The 22,363-nt window shown below is 41.9% G+C and overlaps 1 protein-coding gene across 36 annotated transcripts in view; it reads right to left on the reverse strand.

The window, feature by feature from the left end:
• SYNRG (synergin gamma) overlaps positions 1–22,363 on the reverse strand; it is an 89,565-nt gene that overhangs the window by 35,534 nt on the left and 31,668 nt on the right. For 22 of the 36 annotated variants that reach the window (XR_016223824.1, XR_016223825.1, XR_016223823.1 and 19 more), the window contains 6 exons: positions 21,631–21,708; positions 16,476–16,672; positions 15,658–15,906; positions 13,572–13,705; positions 4,929–5,047; positions 4,688–4,750 (listed from right to left, as the gene is read on the reverse strand). Coding sequence is in view for 32 of the 36 variants with exons in the window: in XM_051824677.3 (XP_051680637.2) it covers positions 4,688–4,750; positions 4,929–5,047; positions 13,572–13,705; positions 15,658–15,906; positions 16,476–16,672; positions 21,631–21,708 (840 nt within the window). In the remaining 4 variants the exon portion in view is untranslated. Of the gene's footprint in view, positions 1–4,687; positions 4,751–4,928; positions 5,114–13,571; positions 13,706–15,657; positions 15,907–16,475; positions 16,673–21,630; positions 21,709–22,363 lie in introns of all 36 variants that reach the window. The other 14 variants (XR_016223822.1, XM_070061040.2, XM_070061037.2 and 11 more) reach the window with 1 other exon arrangement.

Consider the following 22,363-nt stretch of genomic DNA (forward strand, 5'->3'; position numbering starts at 1 on the left):
CTTGTCTAAATACGATCAGAGTCAGAGAACTCAAAAGGCCTCCATGGCCTTGGCAACTCATGACAAGAGTCTAGGGTGACTACTGACGCCATAAACAAGAGTGTCAATTTGTTAAGTCAACAACAGGAGAGGAGTCACTGTGCACTTACTCCTCATGTAGGATCTCTGTCCTAAATGTGCTGTACATTGTGATTTAATGCTATAACTAGTACTCAAACAGTATTTTTCACTTTGTGTTTCTGCGTGGGAGCAAACTGTTGAAAGCTTTACTTAATATATGCTAAATTGATCTTCTGTATATAAAGATAATTGAAAATGAATCTTGATGTGAATGGAAGGGGAGAGGGAGCGGGAGAAGGGAGAGTTGCGGGTGGGAGGGAAGTTATGGGGGGGAAAAAGCCACTGTAACCCATAAGCTGTACTTTGGAAATTTATATTCATTAAATAAAAGTTGTTGTTTTTTTTTCTAAAGATTCTTCAAAATTTCCAAGATAGTTTGATGAGGTCAAGCCAGCGTCATTATAATGAGAGTATAAAAAATGTCTCCCACCATTTAGCAGAACAGAAGCTACTCTCCTGGGGCTGGCGCTGTGTGAGTTAAGCTGCTGCTTGTCAACGGGAACCCTGCAACTGAGCACCACAGCTGCAGTCCTGTCTGCTCCACTTCCCATTTAGCTCCCTGATAATGCACCTGGGAAGGCAGCGCGAAGTGGGCCCTGTACACACGTGGGAGACCTGGGTGGAATTCCAGGTACCTGGCTTTGGCCTGGCCCAACTCAGGTCATTGCAGTCATTCAGGGAGTGAACCAGCAAATGGACCATCCTTCTCTCTGTCATTCTGTATTTCCAACAAACCTTTAAAAAAAAAAAAAAGACTAAAAGCCAAGACTAAGACTAAGGTATTGCTTATGTTTGGGTGGTGCTGCTATCTTTTCCTGTTGTGTGTTTTAGAATTAACATGTGTATCACATGATCATCAATGATACAATTACACAAAGAACCCTAACACTAGACTGTGCTCTTTATTCCACAGCAGCCTTGGCCCAGAGGTGACGAAAGCATTGTTGAAAGTAAATGAAAACTTAAGGGTTTATCCTTGTACTCCCAGTGCCTGCTACAGGCACCGAGGGAGAAATAGCTATTACATCCTGACTCAAGGATGAACACAAGGAAATAATTCTAGAACCTAAAAGCTGAATATTTTGACATGAGGGATTAAATATGTTTGCAGGAGGTAGGCTTCCCTTTCGTGAGATGATTAAGCACTACAGATTCTATCCTACTTCCCTAACTTTATCGGAATCTTCTCCACCCTGAATAGAATGGCAGAAATAAACTGCAGAAGGATGTCCCATGATTTAAGCCCTCAGTACATAAAGACAGAATGTGGTTCTGTTCCCAGAAGGAAATCCTTATTAGCATATATACATTTTACAAAATGCAGTTAAGCTTTAAAGGACCTAATTTTGATCTCTGCATTATCTAAACTCTACACATCATGTTTACAGTAGGATTTAAAGACAAACTTTCAGTTTTTAAAGATTTGGCTCTTGCCCTTCCCTCCAGTCTGCTGGGTTTCCCCAAAAATAAACCCTTTCTCTTAAAAAAAAAGGCTCTCAAATTATTACTCTCTACTCTCTTCCACTATTTAAGCCCTTCTCTCAGAGACATGCACATAAACCCCTCATTTTTTTCATTATATTATAGCCAACAATGAAAACTGAGAAAAGTGATGACTGCGTTGAATATAACCAAAGTAGAGTAACTGCCTCCCTGCTTCCTGGGTGAGTGAGCAGATGACAGATACTGATGTCAGCATCCAGGAACACATCCAGGTAGGCAACTGTGTGGTTACTGCTTCTGTTTGAAATGATGTCTTTTTTTTTTTTTTTTTTTTTATAAAAGATTTATTTATTTGAAGGTAAGAGTTACAGAGAGAGGAGAAGCAAAGAAGAAAGAGAGGTCTCCCATCTGCTGGTTCACTTCCCAATTGGCTGCAACATCCAGAGTTGCGCCAATCTGAAGCCAGGAGCCAGGAGCTTCTTCCGGGTCTCCAACGTAGGTGCAGGGGCCCCAGGACATGGGACATCTTCTACTGCTTTCCCAGGCCACAGCAGAGAGCCGGATCAGAAGTGGAGCAGCCAGGACTCGAACCAGTACCCATATGGGATGCCGGGACTGCAGGCGGCAGCTTTACCCACTATGTCACAGCGCCTGCCCCATGACGCCATGATCCAGCAGATGGCTGAAGCTCTGAGGTGCCACTTAGTACCCTCCTGCCCCTTCCTCCATGAAACACTCACCATTCAAAAATGACAGATTTGGTAAAATACACTTAGGTTGAATATTGTTCGCCTTCACTTGGTCATCTTTGTATAAGTTTACTTTTATTTATTTTTTAATGATTTTTAGCTGATGTTCATGAAGAGCAGTAAGTACTTAGAACTGTGCTAGCTGGCACCGTGGCTCACTAGGCTAATCCTCCGCCTTGCGGCACCGGCACACCAGGTTCTAGTCCCGGTCGCTCCTCTTCCAGGCCAGCTCTCTGCTGTGGCCAGGGAGTGCAGTGGAGGATGGCCCAAGTGCTTGGGCCCTGCACCCCATGGGAGACCAGGAGAAGTACCTGGCTCCTGCCATTGGATCAGCACGGTGCACCGGGCGCAGCGCGCCGGCCGGCCGCGGTGGCCATTGGAGGGTGAACCAACGGCAAAGGAAGACCTTTCTCTCTCTCTCTCTCTCTCTCTCTCTCTCTCACATGGTCCACTCTGCCTGTCAAAAAACAAAAAACAACAACAACAAAAAAAACACCTGTGCTAATGAGAGGAAATTCTATCTAAGAAACTACAGTGCTCAGGGCTGCCACCTGCAATGCTAGCATCTCATACAGGTGCTGGTTCAAATATCAAATGAAGAGACTACTCTTTATTGTAATGTTCAACAAGACTTCAACTGTTTTCAGTGCATCAGTCCATGGACTGCAGCCAGCACTGTGGCATAGCGAGTAAAGCCATTGCCTGAGACACTGGCATCCCACATTGGCTGCTCCACTTCTGATCCAGCTCTCTGCTGATGTGCTTGGGAAAGCAGTGGAAGATGGCTCATGTCCTGGGCCCCTTCCACACATGTGGGAGACCTGAAAGAAGCTCCCAGCTCCTGGCATCAGCCTGTTTCAGCCCCAGTCATTGTGGTCATTTGGGAGTGAACCAGTGGATGGAAGATTTCTCTTTCTCCTGCCTTCTCTAACTCTGATTTTAAATAAATAAATAAATCTTAAAAAAAAAAAAAATAGACACTACACTTCTTTATCACAGTGGTGTCATACCATGCTTTGGGCCCCCTCTGCTGGAAAAGCTGAATGAAGTCTCATATAATGCTTTTGTACAAATGTATACCTCTAGGATTACAGAAGCTATAAGACAGTAACACACCCTACCTCTGTGAACACCAACTATCTTGCATCTGCTTCCAGGCAGTAGCAATAGATACACACTAGCAGTGACTGTACTTTATCAGGGCTGTTTTTGTTTAAACTTTCATATATTTACAGAGACAGAAGGTGAGGAAGGGGGCATGGAGGTCCTATATAGTGGTTTACTCCCCAAATATCTTCAATGGCTGGGGCTGGGTGGAAGCTGGGAGTGCAACCCAAGTTTCTTCCGTGGGTGACAGGTACCCAACTACTTGAGCCATGGTGTATCTGCCAGGATCTGCATTAGCAAGAAGCTAGAATCAGGACCTGGAGCTGGGAATCCAATCCAGGCACTCCAACATGGAACAAGGTTGTCTTAACCAGTGTCTTATTTGCTAGGCTAAATTTGCTAGGCTAAACCCCTCAGGGTTGTTTTCAATAATGTCATTCTAGAATCTTTTCTTTATAGATGTTTATCGGGAATCTAAAAAACAATAGTGCCAGGTAGCAAAACAGTAACAGAGGAAAAAAACACAAAACACCAAATTTTGACATTTAAGACTAGCTCTAGAGCCAGGAGCTTCCTCCAGTTCTCCCACGTGGGTGGCAGGGGCCACTTGGGCATTCTCCATTGCTTTGTCCAGGACATTAGCAGGAAACTGGCAAGGAAGTGGAGCAGCTGGGACATGAACTGGTGTCACACATGGGATGCTGGCATCACAGGCAATAGCTTTGCCTGCTACTCTACAACACCAGCCCCAGTCCACGGATTGATTCCATGAAAACAGTTGAAGTCTTATTGAACATTACAGTAAACAAAAGTAGTCAAAGAACTTCATTTGATACAGGAATCCAACCTGGCATGTGGACTTTCAAAGAAAGGGAATGTAGTATCTTCAGAGGAAATTATAATGATTTGGGATTTGCCCTTAATTTTAGAAAATAACTCTCATTAACTGAACCAATTCGCCATCTTGTAAATTTTAGAGCCACAAAAAAATTTAAGTCTTATTCTTCTTCCAGAAGATCTTCACTCTGCACTTATCACAATATTTATTAAACATAATGGGTTGTCACCAAAGTTTTCTGTATTAAAAATGTGTAGTTTGAATATCCTGACAATCAGTATATTATATTGCTCTATTCATTCAATTTTTTTCTCCTAAAGACATACATAGTAAAGTAAGTGAATATCAGATTTATCACTGAAAGAGCCAACAAAAACCTCTTTTATTAAAGACTGATATAATTTAACTGCTTATAGAATCAAAAGCTTACCTAAAGATTTACTTTCTGCTGTCTGTTCCAGTTCTCTGAAAGCACTGTATTTATCACCAGGTTCTGTGATGGAAAGACAAAAGCTCAATTAAAATCAGGGACCTTGATATCATCATAGCTCTAGGCAGGCAGATCAAGTTAACCAGACATGCTTAAAGGCTACCACTTGAAACAAAGATGCACACAATGTAATTAAATGTTACATTCATAGGTGTATGAATTAAACTTTTTTTTTTTTTACCTCCAAATGGAACAGTATTTTCAGAGGATTTGTCTGCTGCAATTCCTTTAAACACAGCGTATTTGTCCACTGAAGCTGCTGCTTTAGTTCCAGGGAGTGGCATCAACAAAGGAGGAGCACTAAAAGGGAAAAAAGTATGTCTAGGGAGCAGAAAATCGAATCTTTTTGCTGTCATCAAGTAAGAGCTGAAAATAAAAATGGCGTTTTAAAAGTTAGAAACTCTCTCTCTCTCTCTCTCTGTGTATATATATATATATATACACATATACATATATATATATATACACACACACATATAATTTTCCACAAATGCTAAAAACAAGGTCCTGTTTCTTGGGAGAAAAAAATTAAACCACTAAACCACCAGTTTTTCTTGATTAATTATTCCATGCTGACCACCCAAACCCCTCCAAGCCATAATAATGACTGAAATGGCACTGAAATAGGTCACTGAAGAATGGTGTCTGTAATTCTAGCTGAAGCTCCATAAAACTGCTAAAGTGAACTACCCCAAACATGTATGCCCAGTGCACAACACCTGTTTAACTGTGGTCCACTGTATTACATGCCACAAATAACTACACACACACACACACACACACACATATTTTCACAAATTAAAGATTTGTAGTAATTTGCATGGAAAAGGTATATTGGTGCCATTTTCCCAACATTTCAGTTGACTGTTAGAATTTTTTAGCAAGAAAGTATTTTTAAGGTATATACATTGTTTTTTAAGATACAATGCTATTATATACTTAACTGACAATGATACAGTCTATTGTAACATACAAACACAACTTTTATATACACTGGACCTGCTTTATGCCGAAACTAGTGTTACTGCAGCAGTCGGGAACTGAACCAGTAGTGCCTCCAAGGAAGCCTATATTTCAAAATAAATTACATTAACCTTAGTACAAATTACTCTCTGATATGGGTTCAGAGTGCAGGTGGAGGCGGTACTGTGAAGATAAAAATCTACTTATGAGATGCTGTTCAAGCCAAGATGTAAATTGTCTTCTTTTGATCATATTGCATTGCTTACTGGCAGAAGTTCATGTATTTGATAAGCAGCAACAGAGTTAATAAAATTTGCATTTTTATAAGGATCATATCAGCTGTTCCAGAAGCTATCTTTGTAGGAAAACAACAATCACTTCAAAATTAGATGAAGATATTCTTGCCTGTGTGCTGAATGTAGAAATAGTGTAATGAGTCGAATCTGTGTGGGTATTCTTGGAAGGTTTAAACACATACTACAAATGCACTGTTCTCTCCCAGCCCTGCTTATCAGACCCAGGCAGCTCCCTGGAAGAACCACCTTTACATATGAATGACTACATTCCACCAGTAGTTTGTGTCATTCAATACCACACAAGTTATATAAATGGATTTCTGTTGAGTTCTTTGCCTTGAAGCAAAATCCTTCCACCTTCATTTAAATCTTCTTATCAGCGGCCAACCAGGAAGGCAAAAAACAGGCTCTGGCAGGCACATCCTAACGCAGGGGCACAGTGCTCTGGGACTCAGTGCCATCAAATATTGTCATTTCAGATCACGACTAAACACCTGCTACATATCTGTCTGATCTAGACAAATGTAATGAGTTACCGTCTACACATTATAGGTGTTTTTTTTTTTTAAGGTTCATAGATATTTAAACAATAACTCACTATATAGAATATTACATGGAAATAAAGGTAACCAACATCACAATGTTGAACGAACTATTTGTTTTTCATGACCTTCTAATTTTATTTATGATCTTTTAAGGTTCATTGGTGGGGCTAGCGCTGTGGTGTAGCAGGTAAAGCCGTCATATGTATATCCCATATGGGCGCTGATTCAAGTCCCAGGTGCTCTACTTCTAATCCAGCTCTCTGCTGTGGCTTGGAAAAGCAGTAGAAGTCCTTGGGCCCCTGCACCTATGTGGGAGACTTAGAAGAAGATCCTAGCTCCTGGCTTTGGATTGGTGCAGCTCTGGCTATTGGGGTCGTCTGGGGAGTGAACCAGTAGATGGAAGTCCTCTCTCTCTCTTTCTCTGTTTCTGCCTCTCTGCAACTCTGTCTTTCAAATAAATAATAAATCTTTCAAAAAAAAAAAGTTCATTGGTAAATCTAAGTGAGACATTTAACTGAATATTATTAATTTTTTAAAAGATTCATTTGATTTATTTTGAAGGCAGAGTTATATACAGATGGAGGGAGAGACAGAGATCTTTCATCTGCTGGTTCACTCCCCAAATGCCCACAACGGGTCAGGCCAAAGCTAGGAGCTTCATCCACATCTCCCACATAGGTGGAGGTACCCCAAGTACTTGGGCCATCTTCTGCTTCCCCAGGCCCATAAGCAGGGAGCTGGATCAGAAGTGGAACAGCCAGGACTCAAACTGGCACCCATATGAGATGCTGGCATCACAGGCAGTGACTTAATCCACTATGCCACAACGCCAGCCTCATGAATATTATTACTATTTTTTTTTTTTAATTTATTTGACAGGTAGAGTTAAAGTGAGAGGAAGAGAGAGAAAGAAAGGTCTTCCATCCACTGGTTCACTCCCCAAATGGCAGTGACGGCCAGAGCTGTGCCGGTCTGAAGCTAGGAGCCAGGCACTTTCTCCAGGTCTCCCATGTGGGTGCAGGGGCCCAAGGACTTGGGCCATCTTCTACTGCATTCCCAGGCCATCAGCAGAGAGCTGGATCGGAAGAGGAGCAGCCGGGACTAGAACCGGTGTCCATATGGGATGCCAGCATCACAGGCGGAGGATTAACTTCCTGCGCCACAGCGCCAGCCCCCTGAATATTATTAATTTTAAAATTATATTCACAGGAAAAAAAGAGGATCTTCAGAATTCAAGATAATGAAGTACTGCTGACTCATCAACAAAATTCCATTCCATTCCATTCCAGAGGTCTCAGGGTGGGAGTTTGGCCTAGTGGTTAAGAAGGATGCCTGTGGCCCACACTGGAAGTGTCTAAGTCTGATACTGGTTCTGGGTGCTGACTCCAGCTTCCCACTAATGCAGACCCAGGGAGGCAGTGATGATGGTTCAAGTGACTGGATTCCTGCCACCTGTGGAGAACCTGGACTGAGTTCCCTGTTCCCAGCTTTAGCCTAGTCCTGCCCCAGCCACTGCAGACATCTAAGAGGTGACCCAACAGATGGGAACTCTGTCTCTCAAATAAATTAAAAATTTAATTTAAAAAAAGGTTCTACTTCAGTCTGCTTCACCATTATTGCAAATGAAAATTTCATTCCACTTCTTTCTCTAAAGGTATTTTTTTTTTTTTTTTTTGACAGACAGAGTGGACAGTGAGAGAGAGAGAGACAGAGAGAAAGGTTTTCCTTTTGCCATTGGTTCACCCTCCAATGGCCGCCACAGCCGGCGCGCTGCGGCCGGCGCAACGTGCTGATCTGAAGCTAGGAGCCAGGTGCCTCTCCCAGTCTCCCATGCAGGTGCAGGACCCAAGAACCTGAGCCATCCTCAACTGCACTCCGGGGCCACAGCAGAGAGCTGGCCTGGAAGAGGGGCAACCGGGACAGAATCCGGTGCCCCGACCAGGATTAGAACCCGGTGTGCCGGCGCCACAGGCAGAGGATTAGCCTATTGAGCCACGGCACCAGCCTAAAGGTATTTTTTAAAAATACTACCTCTGAGTTTTTGTGTGTGTGTGTGTGTGTTTTTTTTTTTTTTTAAGATTTATTTACTTATTTGAAAGGTAGAGTTAGAGAGGGAAGGAAAGACAGAGAGAGCTTCCATCCACTGATTCACTCCCCAAATGGCCACAACAGCTGGACCTGGGCCAGGTGAAGGCAGACGCTTCATCCAGGTCTCCCACATGGATACAGGCGCCCAACTACTTGAGTCATCTTCTGTTGTTTTTCCAGGTGCACTAGCAGGGAGTTAGAAAGTGGAGCAGCTGGGACTCGAACCCACCCCCAAATAGGATGCCAGCATTGCATGGTGATAGCTTAACCTGCTATGCCACCACAATGGCCCCTAAAACAATGTTTTAAAGTTGTAATTAACCTGAAAGTGTTTATACAAGTTATACATGGTATTATTATCTGTTCCAAACATGAAAAGAGTTATTTCTACTCTTTAATATTAACCAAAGTACTCAACTGACAGAGACATACTGTTTTAAAATGTAAGGATCTGGATTCTACTATAAGGTAAGACTTTATGAGTCTGGCCACCAAAAAAAGTCTTCTGCCCTTTCTCTAGCAAATCACTAATGTTTCACAATATCCACAGGGTTGTGGTACACAGTTTACTTAGTTGCTCACCCTACAGATATATGCCTCTAAAAAGAAAGATTTCCATCTCAGCAAATTAAAACAAACCAGCTGCAAGTCCCTAAGTCGCTACGCCTAAATCCTTTCTGAACTTTCTATCCTCAATGTCCCACGTCTCCTTGTTGATTATCCTGGGCTCCCCAGTGCCCAGCACACAGTAAGCAATTACAGAATGGACAACTCGATGACGCCACTGGCCTCACAGACTCCCTTGCCTGTCTCAGGAGCAGACTCAACTGCTCTGACTCTGACATCCAGTTCAACATCAAGCCCAACCAATGTCTCAGATATAAACTACTCCTTGTCTATAACTCTAAATCCAGAGTACCCCTCATCATCTCACAAAGGATTACTGCAGCAGCTGAATCTCTCCCACAGAGAAGCAAAAATCACTTTCATCCTGCCACTTCTTCCTAAAACCTTGACAGAGTATGTCACAAATGATGAGGCATCCCACAGCCAGTGCTGCCCTTAATGGATATCAGTTTCTCACAGGCGAACAATGCTCTCCATCCCATCTACTTCTAACTCCTACTTCTCTTTTCATCTTCTTCGACTATGCTCATTTTCTGCTCAAAAATTCCACCCGAAGTAGTCTCACTCTAGTGCAGCTACTGGTATTAAGACTGGACAAGTCTTTAAAACAAACTCAGAATATAGATTTATAAACTAGGCACTTCATTACTCACACACACGCACACTGGTTCCTTGGGAACAGCAGGGGATTGGTTCCAGGACCCCAAATGGATACCAAAATCCACAGATGAGTTCAAGTCCCTTATATAAAATGCTGTAGTATTTGTATGTAGCCTATGTACAGCCTCCTGTAGACTTTAAATCATCTCTAGATTATTTATAATCCCTAACACAATATAAACGCTGTGAAAATAGTTGTTGTATTGTTACGAAGTAAGGACAAGGAAAAAGAAATCTGTACAGATGTTATTTTTTTCTTAAGATTTTTGATCTGCAGTTGGTTGAGACTGCAGAAACAGAATTCATGGATTATAGAGGGCTGGCTGTACATTTAACGACAGCCATAAAAAAGCTTTATCAGATAACACAGAATTCCAATTAAAACCAAGCTTATTTAGAGCAGAACTGTGGGGGGCAACGCTGTAGTACAGTGAGCTAAGCCTCCACCTGCAGGGCCAGCAACCCTTATGGGCACTGGTTCGTGTCCCGGCTGCTCCTCTTCTGATCCAGCTCTCTGCTGTGGCCTGGGAAGGCAGTGGAAGATGGCCCAAGTGCTTGGGCCCCTGCACCTGCACCTGCATGGGAGACCAGAAGAAGCTCCTGGCTCCTGACCATCTTAGCTCTGTTGCAGCCTCTTGGGAAGTAAACCAGCAGACAGAAGACCTTTCTCTCTCTTTTCCCCTGTGTCTGTAGCTTTGCCTCTCAAACAAACAAACAAATAATCTTGAAAAAAAATAGAGCAGAACTGTGGTTTCTGCTGCTGTATTTACTGTGCAATTTAGCAGATGCCAAATAAACATTTGCTGAATGAATAAATGACAATAAGTATGAATTCTTAGATGCGAGCAAAATATTTTCATTCAGGGAAAATATGGAAATAGTCCGAACCGTAAAAGGAACACATGCAAAACTGCTAATGGCCACCACACTCCAGTCTGGCTGCCATCTTAAAACCTTTCATCCCCAAACCGTCATTTCATCTGCTGAGTTTTTCTCCAGAGGAATGAACCACCAGTTTGATAAACCAATTTACAACCTACATACAGTAAAACAGTCATCCAACAAACCCTTACTAATCACGTATCATGGGCTAGGCACTACATTTATAAACGTGGAAGGCTGTCTTCAAGTATTTACAGTCCAGTGAGGGCAGCAGCCAAGTAGCCAGTAATCATAAGCAGGCACTGATCCTCATGAGGCACCATGCTGGTAGAGAAGGAGGGGCCCTGACTCATTTTGGAGGCAGAGACTGTTGCAGAGGGGTTAGGAAACATTCCCAGTACTTAATCGACTTTGGAAATGGAACCAGAAGCAACCACAGTAACAGTAAACAGGGAGGCTATTTCAGACAGAAGAAAACAGAAGGTGCAAAGACCTGAAGCTTGAAAGAGCATGGCCAGCCTGGAGTTGGTCTGGTGTGGCTAGAGGGGCATCTGTGGGGAAATGCCAAGAGCAGGGAGAGCAGGCAGAGCAAGATCACCCCACGCAGAGCCGACAGAGGAACTGGTGGTAAAGGAGGGAGGACAGAACCAGGAACAAACAACATGCTTCTAATCTGGTGACACCATTCACTAGGAAAGGGAACGATCTTTTTTTTTGTTAAGTGAATTTCAGTAGGAAAATAATGAATTCAACTTTATGCAGTGAATTCAAGATGCTTTGGGTCACTCTGAAAAGGATGCTTACAAAGTGGCAGTATATATAAATTTTGATCTAAGGAAGAGATCTGGGGTAGAAACCAGATTATGTATCTGTAAGGTTAACAGTGCCTGTGGCACAGTGGTCTTGGAAATCCCAGAACTCAGTATCACATCCCCCATATGCTTCTTCTGTTTCTACTATGTATTAACATGTGCTTGTGTACTCTTCAAACCAGGAGAATAACCTTTTCCTAATTTGTAATTCTCTATAATGACTATCTCTAGCTCTTGTTACAGTACGTATGCAGGGAAGTGCTGAGTAAGAGCATCTCTTCATACTTACAGCGGTGACGGAAGCTGCACAAACAGCAACATCAGAGAAATGGCCTTCTGTACTCTGACAAAACAAGTTTCCAAAACAAACCAAAGGGAAAAAACCTCACATTGCTTTAAGTATGGTGTTGTCCAATCTGTGGAAGAAATATCTGAAAACTTAAAACAGGGAGTACTTAGCCTACTGATTAAGAAGCCTGCATCCTCTGCATCCTCTCCTGGAGTAGCTGGTTTTGATCCCAGGCTCTGGCTCCTGACTCCAGCTTCCTGCCAATGCAGACCCTGGGTGATGGCGGTGATGGCTCAAATAACAGGGTACCTGCCACCACATGGGAGACCTGGATTGATCTAACCCTAGCTATTGCAGGCATTTGGGGAGTCAATCAGCAGAAGGGGGGGGGCACTCACATTCTTGCTTTCTCTCTCTGCCCCACAAATAAGTAAAAAAAAAAATTAGAGGGTAAAGTGTTGACAACATACTGACTGAATCAGTTACTGCACCTAAAGGTTACAGAAATGTTTATGCAAGCAGGAATCAGAACTTCTTAGAGATGAATAATCATAGAGTTCTGAATTGTGAGTTTTGTGGAAAATCAGCAGCACATTACATTACAGAAATATAAAACCACATCCTCCTACTTTCCAATAGGTGGAACACCGGGAGCTAATACAGGGAGATGACGTCATCACTGCCTATGCGCACTCAGCTTTAAAAAATCAGGTTTAGCACAAGCGAAAACAGAATTCTTAAAAACATTTTAAGCACTATTTATTATTAAGCACCATCACTGTCTCTAATTTATTACTGCTGTCTTTTTTAAAAAGGATTTATATTATTTATTTGAAAGGCAGAATGACACAGAGAGAGAGGTCTTTTATCTGGTTCACTCCCTAAATGGTCACAAAAGCCAGGACTGAACTAGACCAAGGCCAGAAGCTGAAACCCATCCAGGTCTCCCACATAGGCACAGGGGTCCAAGCACTTGGGCCATCTTCCACTGCTTTCCCAGGCCATAGCAGAGAGCTGGATCAGAAGTGGAGCAGTCTGGACTAGAACCAGTGCTCCACTATGGGACGCCGGCATTGCTCGGATCAACTTAACACGTTATGCCACAGTCCCAGTAACAAGCAAAGAAATACTGGGAGAAAAAAGTAGGAGGTTAAGGTGGACAAAGAGGAGAGAAGTTCAAAGAGTGAAAGAATGCATAACAAGGGAATAGTCAAGGAAAAGTAGTATAGCACATGTAAACTTTTTTTTTTTTTTTTGACAGGCAGAGTTAGACAGTGAGAGAGAGAGAGACAGAGAGAAAGGTCTTCCTTCCATTGGTTCACCCCTCAAATGGCCACTATGGCCGGTGGGCTGTGCTGATCCGATGGCAGGAGCCAGGTGCTTCTCCTGGTCTCCCATGGGGTGCAGGGCCCAAGCACTTGGGCCCTCCTCCACTGCCCTCCCTGGCCCCAGCAGAGAGCTGGCCTGGAAGAGGGGCAACCAGGACAGAATCCGGCACCCCGACCGGGGTCTGCCGGCACCGCAGGTGGAAGATTAGCCTAGTGAGCCGTGGCGCCGGCCATGCACATGTAAACTTAATTTTACTTATACTTAGGCTTTTTATTGTGGGTATCTTTTTCTTAATGGTCGAATACAATGTTAAAACCATTAAACTCTTTCTACCTGTTTCCATGCTGAGAACTACTTGTTTTTGAAGCAGTAGGTAACTCTTGGAAATCACTGAATGAGTCATCAAGAGATCCGGATTTAGAAGCATCTTGAAAGTCCTGGAAGTCATCGTCTTCTGGCTTTCCCACCTGTGTTTATAGAAGATGGTTAGGTAGCAAAGATCAAACGGAAAAAAGAAGTCCAACCTTCAACTGCCAGCTTTAAAGGCTGCCTTTAAATTTCTCAATTTAGGAACAACCAGCTAACCTTAGAACACTCTTTAATAACATCAACTAAAGCGCTTAAGGTAGGAACCTTGTATTTTTAGATACTCCCTGGCACGAATGGTAGAAGACAGGGTTAAAGAGGTCATCTATATACTTTTTTTTGACAGGCAGAGTGGACAGTGAGAGAGAGAGAGAGAGAGAGAGAGAAAGGTCTTCCTTTGCCGTTGGTTCACCCTCCAATGGCCAGCACCGCGCTGACCCGATGGCAGGAGCCAGGTGCTTCTCCTGGTCTCCCATGGGGTGCAGGGCCCAAGCACTTGGGCCATCCTCCACTGCACTCCCGGGCCACAGCAGAGAGCTGGCCTGGAAGAGGGGCAACCGGGACAGAATCCGGCGCCCCGACTGGGACTAGAACCCGGTGTGCCAGCGCCGCAAGGCGGAGGATTAGCCTAGTGAGCTGCGGCGCCGGCCCATCTATACATTTTTAAAAATCTGCTGAATCATAGTTATTGGGTAACTGAGAATCTGCCATCTTTAAAAAATATTTCACACAAATCTAAGTTTTAAAAGTGATCCAAGCCCATCAGAACCAATCATACAAAGATAAACAGTGATGAGTGATTCCTAACCCCACACTCCAGATGTGAGTACTATTAATGGTATAACTGCTTTATAGAAAAATGAGTGCACAACATACTGTTCTGTAACTACATAGCGAGGATATCCTTCTGCATAGTACACACCCACCTACTCACGAACTCTAATGATCAGCTTATCACTATCATATGAACTGAAATGTACTGAACCTTTTCATTCTGATAGATATTAAGCTATTTCTAATTTTTCATTCTGACAAAAGTTACAACAAAACACCTGTGTCTATCTTTGCTAACTTGAGCTACTATTTCTGCTCATGTAAACACTAGTTCAGAAGGTACAGACAACAATAATTTTGGTAGCTACTGCCAAACCTGCCATCTAAAAAAGGTACAACAAGGAATCCATAGTATACTAGTCACTTTTCCTCTGTATTTTCACAGACACTAAAGATGAAACATTTAATAAAAACTTTTGCTAATCTGAGTAGTGAAAATAAACAAAATTTTAAGCTTAGTAGCAGTTTACCCTAAAGATACAACTTAAACATTTAATTAACCTTATTAGATTTGATGTTTTAAATATATATTATAATGAACTATAAACCTTCAGCCAAATATATTCACCTCTTTTTTTTTTTTTTTTTTTTTTTGACAGGCAGAGTGGACAGTGAGAGAGAGAGACAGAGAGAGAAAGGTCTTCCTTTGCCGTTGGTTCACCCTCCAATGGCCGCCGCTGCAGCCGGCGCACCGCGCTGATCCGATGGCAGGAGCCAGGAGCCAGGTGCTTTTCCTGGTCTCCCATGGGGTGCAGGGCCCAAGCACCTGGGCCATCCTCCACTGCACTCCCTGGCCATAGCAGAGAGCTGGCCTGGAAGAGGGGCAACCGGGACAGAATCCGGCGCCCCGACCGGGACTAGAACCCGGTGTGCCGGCGCCGCAAGGTGGAGGATTAGCCTATTGAGCCACGGCGCCGGCTTATTCACCTCTTTACTACCTGTTTTCTATACTGGAAATTATCTGTTGTTGAAGCAGCAAGCAATTCTTGGGCATGATCACACTAGTTATAAAGGGATTCTGACCTAGAAGCACCTTAACAACTAAGAAATTTCTTCATATCCTTTAAATAATAAAAAAAAAATTAGTTTTAACACTATTTAATTTTAACCTCAATTGTCCATCAAAATCTAGCAATTTTCTTTATGTATTCCTGAAAAAAAAAAGTTGCCTAGATTCACTTTCAGGGATTATTTGCAATAGGCCAGCTTTTCCACTTACCTGATTTGCAGGGTAAGTTGTCATGAAGCCACTGGAACCTTGGGCTGCAGCTCCACCCACTGGTCCAACAAGGTTAATGCCCATGACAGGCTGTCCAAGGCCAAGGGGCATGGAGCCTGCAGGGCCTGATGGTATCACAGTTGGCTGACTCACTGGGGTAGGCAAAGTCATAGGAAAACCACTTAAAGTTGGAATAGGAGCCGCTGGGAACTGGTTTAAAGTGTCAGGACTCATGGCAGGTACACCCCTCTATACAGAACAGGCAGGAAACAAACATTTTAGGGGACTGCAAAAGCACATAGAATTAAGAGAAACTTTAAAATCTGTAGACTTTGTATTTTCACTCTGACTTCCCCGAATTTAAGAAAAAAGTTACAAGGTTAACACAAATCTAATCCTTAGAAATGGATGACACATATCAGTTCTGACATTTTCCCCCTTCAATAATTCAATTTGCAATGATCGAATAATTTAAAATGACTTTGAAATGAAGACTGCTACTAATCTGAAAATATTTTACAATTCTGGAATTTCAAAAAAGGACATTAAATGAGAGTCATTTAACCTATTATTAACTTTTCAAAATCAGAAGTAATGAACAGCTAGGCCAGAGAATGTTGACATATTAAACATTTTTAAACAAGAGAATAATTTGCCAGTACGTGCATCACTTAATCTGTATATTTAAAAAGTACTATATCATGAAAAGAATCCAAATTTTGATGTACAAAGAATTCTACAATGTTGCAGTAGAAAGTAGTCACATTTGTTCAGTGTGCATCAAAGTTACTTGACCCACCATAAAAAAAGCTATCTACCTGTGTTACTGCTATCATGGCGAGAACTGTATAAAGCTCTTCTTTAGTAAGTTTGCCAGGTGTTGTTCGATTAGCTAAGGCCCATATCTGTCCAAGGGTTTCCCTGGGAAGTCCAGACGACATCAAAATAGGATAGAGTTTAGCAGTATCTATTCCAGTTGGAGTCATTGTGGTTTCCAGAATTTTTTTATAGGCATCTGTTAAAGAAAAGAACAAATTACAAATGTAAACACAGTACAAATGATGGACCTTTTCTGCTTATTGCTGGTATACAAGAATGATCTTAAATCAAACTACTTTACTAGAACCAAAGGCACATCAAGGTTTGAAGTGCTGTAAAGAAGTTCAAGTATGAGGATGGGGTACCAGTGTTTGACACAGTAGTTAACAGATGCTGTGTGGGATGCTGGCATCCCATATTGGAGTGTCTGGGTTCAAGTCCAGGTTTCACTTTTGACCCAGCTTCCTGCTAATCCATACCCTGGGAAGCAGTGGTTCAAGTACTTGGGCCCCTGCTACTCACATTGGGAACCTGGATAGAGTTCTGGGCTCCTGGCTTAGCATTTGGCAAGTGAACCAGGGGACAGATGATCTCTCTCTGTATAAGACTCTGTCATTCTGCCTTTTAAACAAATAATATTTTTTAAAAAGGCAGTCAAATGGAAATAATCCCAAGACAATTAGGGTCTGGAGCTTAGGAGAGAGGTTGGAGGTTGATCCTAAAGATGACTTGTAGTCGAAGGTAAAGTAAACTTTTGTAACTCAGAAGATTTCAGTAATAATACGGTAGAGGTGGTGTAAGCAGATACATTGTACTTTAAAAGAGAAGAAGGTATAGAGTAGTGAAGAGTTTGGAAATAGCAAGGGGAAGTAAGAATTCCACCAACACTGCTTTTCTCTGGAACAAGCCAATGAGTGGCGGATCTCTGGAAAGGCAGCTTTCAAGCAAAGACTTGGCTTCACGTAGGGCAAGGAAGTAGAGCAAGCATTTGAAACAAACAAAGGGACTACTGGTGAGTTTTTCACAGTAACATGGGCTTTCCAAAGGCCTAAATGGGAAGGATGCTAGAGATAGGGTTATCATATAAAACAAAAAATGGGACATTCTTAATTATTTGCTGTTTGCCTGAAACTAAAACTTAACATGGCATATATGCTTATAAGGTGTAAATCCGGCAAGTCCAGTTATGAAGGTTGTTGGAAATCAAAGTGAGTAAAGCTAAGGCTGACAGAGAAAAATGTTGATAATAAAATTTTACACCTAGGATTAAAAATACGGATTACGGGGGTCGGAGCCGTGGCTCACTTGGCTAATCCTACGCCTGCGGCACCGGCGTCCCATATGGGCACAGGGTTCTAGTCCCGGCTGCTCCTCTTCCAGTCCAGCTCTCTGCTGGGGCCCGGGAGGGCAGCAGAGGATGGCCCAAGTGCTTGGGCCCTGCTCCTGCATGGGAGACCAGGAGGAAGCACCTGGCTCCTGGCTTTGGATTGGCACAGTGCTGGCCAAAGCAGCCATTTGGGAGGTGAACCAATGGAAGGAAGAAGACCTTTCTCTCTGTCTCTCTCTAACTGTCTAACTCTGTCAAATAAAAAAAAAATATGAATTACAGGTTAGTAGGCTGGAAAAAAGAACACGTTACTTTGTCTTTTAATGTATGACTTTTTAAATTTATGTTTGAAAAGAGGAAGGAGAAATACAAACTGGCAGAAAATAGGTAAAACTCGCAAAAATAACAAGACCCAGCTTTTATTTGCTTGTCTGGCTCGAGGACAGAGGGGAAGAAGAATAGCTGCAAACTGCTCAAAGGGAACATTGCAGTTTTATGCACAGTTGAAGACCCATAGAGTTTTGGGAATAATTAGCCTTTCTGGATGTGACTACAATAAAGATATTATCAGTTTCTTCTAAAAAGTTCAGCCACAGAAATCATGCATGAATTTTATCTAATCAAGTTCACAACAAATTTAGCCTATGACCAATCTAGAAAACTGAAGATCTAAGGGAATTTACCTTTAGCTTTCAAGGTGTTAGCAAACTACACTAAATTAAACAAGTCACAATATATTAACACATGCTAACCCTTATCTCTCACCATCTACAAAACACAACTCAGAATGGATCAAAGACCTAAACATAAAAGCTGAAATTATAAGATTACTAGAAGAAAACACAGGGGAAACACTTTAAGACATCAGTATAGGCAATGATTTTTTAAAATAAGATCCCAAAAACAGGCAACAAAAACAAATGAAATTTATATTGAACTAAGAAGTTTTTGCACAGCAAGGGAAACAATCAACACAGTAAAGAAACAACCTGGGGCTGGTGCTGCGGCGTAGTGGGTAAAGCTTCCACCTGCAGTGCCAGCATCCCATATAGGTGCCAGTTCGAGACCTGGCTGCTCTACTTCTGATCCAGTTCTCTGCTATGGCCTGGGAAAGCAGCAGCAGATAGCCCAAGTCCTTGGGCCCTTGCACCTGTGTGGGAGACCTGGAGGAAGCTCCTGGCTTCGGATCGGCGCAGCTCCGGCCGTTGCAGCCATCTGGGGAGTGAACCAGCGGATGGAAGACCTCTCTCTCTCTCTCTCTCTCTCTCTCTCTGCCTCTCCTTCTCTGTGTAACTGTGACTTTCAAGTAAAATAAATAAATCTTAAAATAAATGATCAATATCACCAATCATCAGGGAACCATAAATCAAAGCCACAAAGTACCATCTCACCCTAGTTAGAATGGCTATTACCAAAAAAATTAGAAACAAATGCTGGGGAGAATGTAGAGAAAAGGAAACATGTCTCATATTCTGTTCCATTATAGAAAACAGCACGGAGGGTCTTCAGTGAAACTACAAATAGACTGACCATAGGAGCCAGCTCTCCCATTACTGGAGAAATAGCCAAAAGAAACATCAATTTATCAAAGAAATATCTGCACTCCCATGTTTACTGCAGCACTTTTCGCAATAGCCAAGATATGGAATCAGTTTAAGTATCCACAGACGGATGAACAGATAAAGAAAATGTGGCAAACATACACAATGGCCTATTTTTCAGCTATTTGGGACAACACGGATGGAAGTGGACATCATGCTAAGTGAAATTAAGCCAGCTACAAAAAGACAAATACTGTTATGTTCTCACTCACATGCAGAAGCTAAAAAAGTTGATTTCATCGAAGTCGAGAACAGAATAGTGGTCACAACAGATCAGGAAGGATAGGAGGAGAGGAACAGAGAGTGGTTGGATAATAGATACCACAATTTACGTAGAAAGAATAAATTCTACTGTTCTATTGCACAGAAAGGTGAAAAGAGTTCACAACGATTTATTATATATTGCATAGAAACTAGAACAGGAGTTTGTAGGTTCCCAATATACATAAGTAATAAGCATTTAAGAGATGGGTATGCTAATTACTCTGATTTGACCACTATACATTGTATATATTTATCAAATTATCACACTGTACCCTATAAATATGTACAATTATATGTCAATAAAAATTTTAATAAGATTTACTAATTCAAAAGGCATAGTTAGAGAGAAAGGGAGACACAGAGATCAATTGTCCATTCACTACTTCACTCCCCAAATGGCTGCAATGGCTGGGGCTGGGCTGACCTGAAACCAGGAGCCAGAAGCTTCTCCCATGGGGGTGCAAGGGTGTCTAAGCAGTTGGCCATCTTCTGCTGCTTTCCCAGGCATATCAGCAGGGAAGTGGAGCAGCTGGGACTTCAGTGCCCATATAGAATGCCTATTCTGTAGGCAGTGGCTTTACCTGCTACACCATAGCACTGGGCCCCCTTAATTAACATTTTTTATTTTCACATTTATTTGGGAGACAGAAAGACAAAGAGTGAGCTTCCATCCACTGGTTCACTCCCCACATGCCTACAACAACTGGGGGTGAAGCCAGGAGCTGGGAACTCCATCCAGGTCTCCTAAACAGTGGCAACTCAATGACTTGAGCATTCACTGCTACCTCCTAGGATCTATACTGACAGATAGTGGAGTCAGGAGCTGGAGCCAAAAATTGAGCTCAGGCACTCTGATGTGCAACATGAGCATCCTAACCTCTAGGCTAAATGCCCGCTCCCTTATTTAGAAATGGTTTTCTTGGCCGGTGCCATGGCTTACTTGGTTAATCCTCTGCCTGCGGTGCCGGCATCCCATATGGGCACCAGGTTCTAGTCCCGGCTGCTCCTCTTCCAGTCCAGCTCTCTGCTGGGGCCCGGAAAGGCAGTGGAGGATGGCCCAAGTGCTTGGGCCCTGCACCCGCATAGGAGACCAGGAGGAAGCACCTGGCTCCTGGCTTCGGATCGGTGCAGCACCAGCCGTAGTGGCCATTAGGGGAGTGAACCAATGGAAGGAAGACTTTTCTTTCTCTCTCTCTCTCTCACTGTCTACAACTCTACCTGTCAAATAAAAAAAAAATGGTTTTCACAATTTTTTTTTAGGATTAACATATGAGGAGTGAAACGGCAGATGGATACTCTCTCTCTGCCTCTGCCTCTCTGTAACTCTGCCTTTCTAATAAATAATCTTTTTTTAAAAAAGATTAACATATGCTGCTGCAGCCCAAATTCTATGGATAAATTATGGTTTAAATAAATTATTTCCTTGTATCAATTGAGTGCTTCTAGAAAATGCACTGTCCTGATTCCTTTTGGCTCAGCAGTAATAATTACATAAAGGAAAAAGTAAAATCCACCTTTCAATGTGAACAAGGAAGCCACCTGGTCTCTTACTTTGTATATCACATGACAACTTATAAAATGAACATTAAAAAAATCCATTAGTCGTTGAGAATTCACAAAACTGTACCCAATAATTAACATAATTGGAAATGAACATTTGATATTATCTTTTAAGGCACAGTAAATCAAAGAACACTTCTAGAAATAAAAATATTAAGACGATGAATAAAACATTTAAAATATCAAAGCAAATAATTTCTTCTTGTTGATATAGCTATTCCATATATAAGGCAATCTTAAGAACCAGATCAATTTTCTGTGCTCTTTCAGAACAAAAGAAAAGTGACAACTCCTTCTGCATTTTGTGTAACCATGACAGTAATATTTACAATAAAATTCATGATATTGGAAGCAAACTACTCAAAGGGAATACTGGGCAAAGAAGTTTTTTTTTTTTTTTACCTGGAACCAAACTCTCATTATAAATCCAAGGAGGCATTCTGGGCTGAGCAGGGTCCTGGGAGGGAAACACTCCCACACCTGCAAAACAGGAAACATCAATGTACACAACTCATGGAGAAGATGTGGAAACACTGAGTCACTGTTTGCTTGTTTTTTTTATAAAAAAGAGCACTTGTTGGAGACACTTTTAAAAAAAGTCACCAATACAACTAAAATATTGTTTCTAAACAACTCCTGTACATTATGTCATCAAGAATAAATTAAAGAAAAACTAAAATGTACCAAATCAATAGTCTGAGTCATACAAGGCTTGCATCATTTTGCACTTATAAACTGAAGGAAAAAACAAGACAGATGGTTTAAAAAATTACCTATGTAAAAATTTTAATTGCCTAAACTTTTCTTGTGGCTTATAATAATGCTTCTTTGCAAGTCTGATTTTATTTCTTTACCTGAATACGACACTGCTGCCTTAGATGTACAGGAATTTTTGAGTTCTTTTTTTTTAATACAGTAAAATATCTTTTATAAATTTGCCTCCTAGGCTCGCCACATTTTAATTCATCTCTGCAAGATGAGTTTATAAAATCTGGATCTTTCAGGCGCAGTGTTTATGATCTACTTTGAAGAATGCAAAACTATATTTTCATTGGTGACTTTTCCAGTTAGTTTAATTTTTCAACCTTCACGGAAGAACATAAAGTTTAAGGGGACAAAGAGAGAGCTTTTATGA

This window comes from Oryctolagus cuniculus, chromosome 17, assembly GCF_051225735.1.
Source record: "Oryctolagus cuniculus isolate XC-2025 breed Fujian yellow rabbit chromosome 17, ASM5122573v1, whole genome shotgun sequence".
Taxonomy (NCBI): domain Eukaryota; kingdom Metazoa; phylum Chordata; class Mammalia; order Lagomorpha; family Leporidae; genus Oryctolagus; species Oryctolagus cuniculus.